Source organism: Camellia sinensis, chromosome 10 (genome assembly GCF_055761805.1).
Source record: "Camellia sinensis isolate YWXY chromosome 10, ASM5576180v1, whole genome shotgun sequence".
NCBI classification, from domain to species: Eukaryota; Viridiplantae; Streptophyta; class Magnoliopsida; order Ericales; family Theaceae; genus Camellia; species Camellia sinensis.
Genome location: NC_138970.1, coordinates 138347716 through 138358235, shown reverse-complemented (window position 1 = coordinate 138358235; position 10520 = coordinate 138347716). Strand labels below are relative to the sequence as shown.

General features: G+C 36.1%; 1 protein-coding gene across 1 annotated transcript; it reads right to left on the bottom strand.

Annotated features, from left to right (window-relative positions):
• Positions 1 to 2493: 2493 nt before the first annotated feature.
• LOC145788772 (protein TPR3-like) lies at positions 2494 to 3228 on the bottom strand. The gene is made up of 3 exons (XM_082893444.1): positions 3115 to 3228; positions 2951 to 3020; positions 2494 to 2658 (listed from the first exon to the last, which is right to left on the bottom strand). Exons 1-3 carry the CDS (start codon positions 3199 to 3201, stop codon positions 2549 to 2551), a joined length of 267 nt encoding a protein of 88 aa, XP_082749570.1. The 5' UTR covers positions 3202 to 3228; the 3' UTR covers positions 2494 to 2548.
• Positions 3229 to 10520: the final 7292 nt, after the last annotated feature.

Below are 10520 nucleotides of genomic sequence, written 5' to 3'. Positions count from 1 at the left end.
GCCAATCCAAGCACTCATCAGATAAAGTGCAATTGAAAGTTGGAGCGGGGGCCAGGAGTTCTCTCGTCCTCCACGCGGTGGCCTGCCAAGCAAGCTGTGCGCCTCGGGCTAGAATTGCAGCAGGATACTCTATCCCCTCTGGCGGGCAGGTCTGATCATGGCCAAATTGGCGCCGAATCCGGAATGGGAAGTAGAATACACAGTGAGTGAGACCAATCAATTGAATCGCAGTCTGTTGGGACATATTGTAACTCATTGCCGGGAGGCTCAGCCAAGGGCACCGCCAAGCAATACGGTATGCGGACAAGCGGCACATCCAAGCGAACCACCATCCCTCATCAAGGGCATTGACTAGACGGTGCCGGAAGAAGTAGTCGTGAGCTAAATATGTTGGGCAAGAGTCCACAACCCGCAGTTTGTCCATCAACCATACCTGGGAAGGGATGAAAAATGAGAGAATAAAGAATAGAGAGATGTACGATGAGAGAAAAGTGAGAATAGGGTTTTTTTTTTTTTGTGAGGAAACCCGAGCTTGAGGGCTGAGTGATGTGAGCAATACATATGTGAGATTGGGTGGGAAACATTACCTTTAGTAGGAGTGGACTCCCTGCTAATCCGGTCGTCTCATGACGATAAAAGGCGTCCAAGCCCATCAACGTCTCAGCCAGAGTCATGGCAATACAACTCGTGCCCTCCTTCAAGCCTTGGGCAACCTCGGTCAGCCGAACACTAGACCCTTCGGAGCCTGAGACAAATAGAAAATGAGATAGCATGCACAAACAGAGGGCGTGTCGCCGGAAGCCTTGTCAATGATGGTTGTTGCGATCACCGGCATCAGAAAACCGATCGATCAAACTCGGAATATCTAGCATCCCGTCACAAATCAGAGACCGAGCGTCACGCATACTGAGTCCACACATTTGCCCTAAGGATTCACTACAACAAATTGGGTCTTGAATGACGAATTTTTTTTGTCTCGAAAGAGCTAATTTCGTCATTATAGATATTTGTGACAAAATATTTTCGTCACTGGCTTCGTCATTGAATGTTTGTCACCAAAAACCACCATGACGAAAAATAATTTCGTCACCAATGAAATTAATTCAGTGACAAAATTTTTTGTCACCAATAAAACAAGATTTTGTCGCCAAAAATTCTCATTTTTGTCACCAAATAATTATTCAATACCATATTTATAATTTTAATTAACGAATAAATTTGTCACAAATGTTGATCATTGATGAAGAAATAATTTCGTCACAGTAAAATGTAAAGGTGACGAAATTTTTCGTCTCCAAAAGCCATACATGGGTGACGAAATATATTTTGTCGCAAATATATTGATATACGTGACAAAATATATTTCGTCACCAAACAACAAAATCAATGAAAACTTCCATATATGCGCTACAATAAATTTTGTCACAAAAAATGTTTATTAATGACAAATAATCACTTTGTCATAACAACAAGTACAAATAACGAAACAAATTCGTCACTAAACTTGTTTCATATTTTATATTTCAATTTCAATTATTATTTCACAAATATCCCTGCTCATATCCCAATAACCTTTTAATTGTACTAAGAAATCACTAGCTATTATACATCACTCTACAAAAAAAAAATTCAATAAACAATTTATATTATAAATCAAAATATATCCATCAAACAATTTTAATAATATAAACCATTAAGTATAACAAAAAAACCACCAAAACAAATCCCAAAATGAACTAATGTGGAATCCATAAAAAAAAAAATCAACACTCAATCTTGATTTGCAACTACAACTAAGTATCAGTTCAGGAAACAAAATTTAACAGTTGATCTTCATTTGCAAGTATACTTCCAAACGTCATCAAAAACCAATCTGCAAAGAAAATAGACAAAGAAAACATTAATATATAAATAATTTTATTTTATAAACCAATTTAGTAGAAATGCATCTAACAAATTAGAACTTCAAAGAGTTGAGATGATCCTTAATGATAAAGCAACACGGAAAACATAAGATGCCAAAAGATTGCAAGAATACCATATATCACTATCACTAATGGCAGAATATATGGCATGATATGGCACCTACATCGCATATTTCTTCATATATTACACACTGCTTAGCATTAATTTCAATGCTTTCTTTTATATATTATATAGTGAACAAAGAATACCTGAATGTTTTCCTTGCGATGTGGACATACAGAACAGACGGGCGCTTCATGACCCTCAAAAGTATACTGCTTATTCTCTGTAACTGCATCCCACACCTGTAGAAAATTAAACCTTTACAACTAATGTCCAATCCTCTGCATTACTTGTAAAGCAATGACATAGAAACCAAACCTTAATGAGCCGATCCTCCCCGCATGTGACAATAGAAAGTTTGTTTGGGTAAGAGAATGCAAGATCGTTAACACTACCAGAACGAGCATCAATTTGGATAACCAAAAAAAGGTATTTACAAAAAACGATATTGTGCAGAGATTTAAAGCGAGCTCTGAACAATGGAAATAGACAGGAAAAAAAAAATCAAAGAAAAAGAAAATCAATGGACTCCCAGGTGATTGATTGTGGCACAAACCTCTAGATGGTTTCGTACATCATTGCCACCATGGTAGGAATATATGTGCACAATCTTCTTGGAGTATGCAACACCTAAAGTAAGAATGTGATATTAGAACTAACAAAATCCCCACTTCATTCTCAATATCCTTCATTGAAGTACATTGTCTAGGGTCAACAAAAAAAAAATAATAATAATGGACAGTTCAATGTATGAGAATTTTCTTTTGTAGGAGATATTCTTTGCCCAATAGTTGAGATCATGCGAAGCATAGCCTACTCTAGTTCTAGCACCGGAAGAGCAATTTCAGAGGAAGAAAAATCCTCAAAATATGACGAAAAATATTTTTAAGTAGAATGGAGCAATCATGTTAGGCCAACATACCAAATAAGGTACCGTCAGGACTCCAAATCACACGGTTGATAGATGCAGTATAATCATTGGCCAGAGATGCCTGATACACAATCACAAAATGTATCAATGACTCTAGGAAGCATCAAATGCATACTTTTTTCACTCAAAGTTATTTAGTACTAAAGCAGCCTAACCTGCAGAGGCATTGAGCATGCTTGGAGTTCCCAAACCTTGAAATTCCTAACAACAAGCCTCTCCCTACTATTGAGGTCCCACACCATGATCTCTCCAGTGTTTATTCCGACTACAATTAGTTATCATAAATCAAATTATCAACATACGAACAAAAACAAAAGAAATAAACAAGCAATTATCCAGATTCCTCAAAGCTGACCAATACAGAAAAGTGGGGTACGGATGGCATTATGGCAATATAGCTCCTTGTACATATGTTTTCTCCTTTTACTAATGTAAGTCGATCTATCAAAACTGCTAATTGAAATGTGGACAAAAACAAAATGAATAATACCACTCTAACTTCTATTAATTTAACGTTAATTTTGAAGTAAGAAATGTCTGTAAGACATGATAATCACAAGTGCACCTCCAACTGAAGCATGATGTCAATAGGAAGGACATTGATAATATATTGTGTTGCATTTGGTGTCCACATTCAGAGTACCATCACACCTATTTTGAAGATGACCATAACATGGCATCAATTCTATGTATCTGTCTTGGATATATAGCCCCTGTTGCAGAATTCGCACTTCAAACGGTAGCCTCAAGGACTTTACATGATCCTTACCAGCACTAGCCCAATTGTCGAGTTAAACAATAATAAGCATGAAACTAGAGTTAGATCATGCATCTTACTTCTAGAACTTGTTGCTCAACTGTCCTTCCTTCAGTGCCTTTATGGCCACCCAAATAGGCAAGGTAGCGCATAAGCATCTTGGTAGTTTCTGTCTTACCTGCCCCACTTTCACCACTGACCAGAATGGAGTTGCTTTTGCCCTCATAGATCATTTCCCTGGTTCATTTCAAGCAATTTAGTAGACCATTTAAAACGTCCTTTAAGAACAAACTCTACAAAATTTAAACAAAGTACAAGGTCACCTAAAAGCAACATCAGCAATTGCAAAAACATGAGGACTCAGTCGTCCAAATGGTGCTCCCTTGTATGGTTCCATCATGTGATCATCATACATATGAGGAAGTCTTTCAAATGGATTAACGGCAATAAGAATAATTCCAGAATAAGTCTGTGATAATGTCAGATTAGGACATAATATTATGACAGCCGCCCATAGCTGCATTAATTCATTGCTTTCTCTCACCAACATGAACATTAAATAACTAATGATATAAACTAATGATAATATCAGATTAGGACATAAAAATCCTCTTCGCACCTGAATTACACCTTCTAATCTGAAGAAACATTTTCCACCGGTAACAAAAATAAAGCAATAGACATGATTTGATTACATATGTTATGGAGGAGCATTGAATTCAAGCAAAGCTGCAGGATCACCAGTTAGTTTAGACTTGTTTTCTCAATTCAGCTTTATTGATATATGTAGCTCTAAATTTTCATGTCTTTGATTAGTTTCATAGACTTATTAAGGTCCAAGTCTTTTTTAATATAGTCATGTGATTTTCACATAGTTTCTTGAATAGTATCAAGGGCTGGGGTTAGAAAGTTTAAGGGGAAACAAATTTCTTTAACCCTTCCATAACACTTTTAGGTGCCCATTCTGGTTAGTTTTCCCATAATTAGCATGCTAAGTCATTTTAGGAGCTCTCAAACCCTAGAAATCCATTTGTTTCGTTTTGTTCTCTTTTCCTTTTACCAGAGTTTTCTGTTCGTTGCTAGAGATCCACAAAAGGTATTCAGGCACCTACTGCAGCAACCAGGTTGCAAATAAAGTCCTCCTACATCAAATTTCCAATCAAAACAGAAATTCCCAAATTTAAAAAAAAAAATTGTGATAAAATTAAAGGCTAAAATTTGATCAGCAAAAAAAAATTTGGAACTAGGTTATGCAAGCAGAACTATGAACTTCAGTTTCCAAAAATGCATCACATTGATACAATAACTAATGTCCAGTTGATGTAATATTTTTACCGTCTTCTCATTATGAGTCTGGAACTCAACTTCCTATCCGTTAATATTTGAGACTTGTCCATCAATCCAAGCTTCATCTGGATCTTCAACCCAAACATGGGAACCTACAATGATATTCACTAGAGTGCCCTACATGTGAAATTCAAAAGATTATCAAAGCTTAAGAGCTCAAATTTGTACGGAGGGAAATTAAAATTCTAATAGCAAACAAGACATAGAAGATTCTGTATATGCAACCAAGTTCCATTTGTAAGATGCATCAATAAAAAACATAGATGTACACTTCAACAAACATATCACACACACACACACACACACACACACACACATATATATAAATGACAAAGAAGTAGGTAAGGACCAAACCAAACTAAGTATTGTGTCCCAAACCCAATCAAGTGGGGTCGGCTACATGAATGCTTTTTTGTCATTCTGATCTATCAAGAGCTATATGCTCGATTAAATTAAATAAATTCATATCTTTTTCCACTACTGCAAACCATATTAAATTAGGTCTTCCCCTCCCTCTAACATCTCTATTTATGGCGATCATATGACTCTTCCTTACCATTGCATCTATACGTCATTGTTGTACTTGACCAAACTACCTTAACCTATTCTTTCTGTACTTATCTTCTATAGGTGCTACTCCTACAATTTCCCAAATATATATCCATGCAGTTTTTAAATGTCTACCAAAGGCTCAATATATCTAAAGAATAGCCTCTGTCAACAATCAGCCTTTGAGTACCTAACATAAAAACCAAAGGCTCAATATATCTAAAGAATATCAATACAAGAAGTAGATTGCTTACCCTCCGTCAACAATCTCGTCAAGGCATAAAAGAATGAGGTCTAAGTTCTCTAGTGCTTCCATTTTTTCAACATTATTCCTATAAAATAAACATATTAGATTAGATAGCGAGAAGCATTAAATTGGAACACTATCAAAATTAAAATTAAGGAACTGTGGTTGAAGTTATAGTCAACAAAACCTGAGAAGGGAAACTGTATCAACAAAACCTTGAAGAGCCGTGGCCAATATTAGTTCATTTTCTTCATTACCTCCAATTACAAAGAAGTGCGGGTCTTGAATGAACTTATAGACAACAATATGTCAATGGTTTAGGTGATTTTTATATCTTCCTTGTATTAATCTGTTGTTTTTGGAGTTAAAAACTTAGGGAGATGGATTAGAGAACATGAGTCATTCTCTTGGTTATTGAGGTTAATGAAGTAGATAGTGGAAGTCTTGTGACATGTTCCACTCACAAGAGAACAATGACAGCAAATAGCTCCCTTTGTATTGTTCCCATTAATTATTATCAAAACCTAACTAGTTTTAGATGAATCATGGTTGCATTAAACAAATTCAAGCAAATACCCAACACTAGAGCCTAAGCTTTTTTTTCCATTGTGTTGTTTCCAATGATTATTATCAAAACGTAATCAGTTTTTAAACAAATTCAAGCAAATGAACAACACTAGAGCCTCAGTTTTTTCTTTTTCCCTTTGTGTTGTTCCCACTGATTATTATCAAAACCTAATCAGTTTTTAAACAAATTTAGGCAAATGCCCAAAAATAAATAAGGACTTATCTCTGGTTCAACCATCAAATGAAAAATAAATACAGACACAGTTCTATTACTAGTTGTGCATTGTGCTGAAGATTTATGAACTAGGAAAAAATACAAATGAGAAGGAGGAAAGATATTGAATACCGAATTGTCCTTGTTCTCAACAAATAAACGAATGGAATCATTGGCTGCCCCACCAGCAATTATTCCTTCCCAGTCAAATTCACCCATGAAACATAACAAAATCAAAATGAGAGAGAACAAGAAAAAATAACAAAGTTATCAGTCACATGAAGATTCAAAGTCATAAGATTTAATCATGTAGAAAGAAGTAAAACTTGTATTAAGAACTGGTAATTTATAATATTCCCATAAAAAATTATGTCCTGATACATCAAACCAAGTTCAAACAAATTGAAAGAATGAGGGATAGAACCAAATTCACCCAATCCTAGATTAAATAGGCTACAAAGTCAATTAGGATCATTAATTTGTGTGGGCGCGCAAGTGAGAAAGAACTTTGAAATTAACAACACAAGTTTATAATTCTATGGGATTTCAATCTGTAATACAAATTTCGAATGTAAAGAGACAAACTTTACCTTCAACCTCTAGGTTTTTATAAATTTCAAATTCATAATACAAATATCAAATGCAAAATTCTTAAATTAAAACCGACAGAAAAAGAGAGTCATTACCTTCAATCTCTAGGGTTTTCGCAGGAAATAAAAGAGAGATGAAAACAGATGAGTGCAAACTGCAAAATCTAGGGTTTTCGAAAGAAGTAAAAGAGAGGTACCGATTGAACATTGAAGACTCCTAAAGCTCTGAGAGAGGTGATATCCATGTACTGACCAAGATCGATGGCGAGATCCAGAGAGTGGGGGGCGATGTCGGCTTGGTGAAGGTGGATCAACAAATTTATGCCAGCGGGAGTGAACTCGTAGATGGAAGATGGAGATGGAGAGAGAGAGACAGAAGAGAGAGAGAACTCGAAGATGGAAGATGGAGAGAGAGAGACAGAAGAGAGAGAGAACTCAAAGATGGAAGATGGAAAGCAAGAGACAAAGAGAGGAAGAGAGGGAGAGAAGGGGGGGCGGAGGGGAAAACGAAAATATCAGAGGCGCCAAGTGTTTAATAGATTTGGGAATTTTGGGCCTTTTGTGGCTATTAGCGATGGCACAATGATTCCCGTCACAAAAACAAAAATTAAAAATATATATTTACGTTGGGAGGGAATAACTGTCGCAAAAAATGAGCCTTTCGCGACGGTCATAGTCTTGTTGTCGTAAAAACCATTGAACATATGCTCCCTTTTTTTTGAGACAGAAATTACCTTCGTAATAAGTGACCATTGGTGACGGAATATTTGCCGTCGCAAAAGTCAGCTTTTTGCGATGGCAACATATGCCGTCGCAAAAAGTTTCGTGTAATATACCCCTTTTTCTAGTAGTGCGCTAGCCCTCCTCCTCTCACACCGCACCTCCATTACACCATTCCATCCCCATCACAGCGGCACCATGTTACTGAAAACCCTTACCCCACCATTAAACAACTACAAACGAGAGAGAGAGAGAGAGAGAGGACATACCTATGTGTTTTGCAAGAGAGGGATGAGAAGAAAATTGGAGCACCAAAAAAAAGGAAAAATGGGTGGGGGAGAATTAGTAGGGTTCCTTTTTTTCATTACCGCCAAATCTCAATGTTCCCCTTTAAGATTGGTTGGTGATAAAATAATTTTGTCATTAAAAATTTTAAACTATTAAAATTATTGACGATAAAAATATATTTCTCATTAAATAGTTTTAAAATATTTAAAATTAATTTTTTTTAAAAATATTTAAAATTATTGGTGACAAAAATATATTCCTCACTAATAATTTTATAATTGGTGATAAAAAAATTTCTCACTAAAAGTCTCAAAATTTTGGCACCACCCAAAAAAAATTAGAGGAAAAATCTTTGGTGATGAAATTTAATTTTTCCTCACTTAAAAATAAGTATTTATTGACGAAAATAAATTTCGTCACCTATTATTTTTACTTTTTATTATATGTGACAAATTTTATAATTCGTCACAGATTATTCTTATTTAGTGACAAAATATTTTCTTCGTTACTTTTCGTCACCATAGATTTAGAGAGTTAATTAACTTGTGTTTTGTTTTGAGAGAGAGAGAAAGAGAGAGAGAGAAATTGATAAACAAAAATAAAAAGGAGAAAAAAGTTAGTTGTCTTTTTTTTCTATTATCACCAAATATGTCAAAAATTTTCCTCCAAAATTGGTGACAAAATAATTTCTTCACTAAAAAGTCTCAAAATATTAAAAATTATTAGTGACAAAAATATATTTCTCACCAAATGGTCTTAAAATATTTAAAATCAAGTTTCTCAAATAATATATATACAAAATTATTAGTGACGAAAATATATTCCTCATTAATAATTTTATAATTGGTGACAAAAAAAAATTCTCACCAAAAGTCTCAAACTTTGGCACCAACCAAAAAAAAATTAGCGGGAAAACCTTCGGTGACAAAACTTAATTTTTCATCACCTAAAAAGAAGTATTTGTTGACGAAAACAAATTTCGTCACCTATTATTTTTATTTTTTATTATATGTGACAAAATTTAATAATTCGTCACGGATTATTCTTATTTAGCGACGAAATTTATTTTCTTCACTACTTTTCGTCACCATAGATTACTTTTGTTGTAGTTGGGCATGACCAAAATTAAGTTGGGGCAGGAGCTCCTCGTTGCGCTCGGACTCCATTAAGGCTCGGAAATCTTCAAAGGTAGGACATATCTCTTGCCCAGCAAAGCTAAAGACATGCGTCACCGGATTCCAAAACCTCGCCGCGGCATGGAGAAACGGAAGGTGCAACGGGGTACGACCCAGAGTGAATAGTGCATTTATACCGAAACCCCGGAAATTCAACTTTTCTGAGCCGTCCAAGCTAGCAATCCAAGTAGTAAGATTTTGAGAAAGAAACTCTTCCATTAGAGAAAATCAGTGTCGAATTGAGAAAAACTACGAAGCTGGGGTCTTTTGTAGGAGATAAGGTTGGGTGGAGGACAGGTGTCAACATTCTGGTGATTCCCTCATTCATGGCCGGCCGGCCAAATATTGTGCCGACCGGCCGTCACCTTTTGCTGACCGAACAAATTTCTGTCCGATGGCCATTTCTTGTGGCCGATGGCCTCTACCCCTGGCCGATGGTCTTCCTCCTTGTTCCCTGAGCTGTTTATGCTAGGGGTTGGGGAACTCCACCACTTCCAATCTCCCCTCGGTGATCGATTCTTGCGGAGTCACACCTGTCTGCTTATCGAGTTATTGTACATTTGCTTATCGAGTTGTATTTCACTCTCTTCAAATCTTCGATTTGTTTATCGAGTTGTACTCACACTTGATTGGTTATATCATGCTTTTGTTTTGCTTATCGAGTTGTAAATCAGTTTACTACCTGATTATTACGATGCAAGTACTCAATGCTCAAAACAGGTTCAATTTCGTTCACATTGTGGTGCGATGCATTGCGATGCGATGCATAGAAAATTTACAAATGCAACATCTTTTGAACAAAATGGTCGTTTCATTTCCATCACGTGTTTTGCAAAATATGTAATTTTGAGAAAGAATAAAACCTGCCCGAGGCAGTGCAATGTGCTTAAACTACCAGTAAAAAGGAAAGTAAAACATAGAATGGCAGGGTAGCAAGGTGTCGGAATTGATACCAGTAAAACTCCCCTTGCGGTCAACGCACCTTCCGCACCTTTGTTCGGGTTAACTACATGGTTTGGCACCTTCATCACTCGAGACAATATGGGAAAGCACACTTTTGAAACGTGAACCTTCGAGTTGACCTCAGGCCACAACTTCTACGAGCGA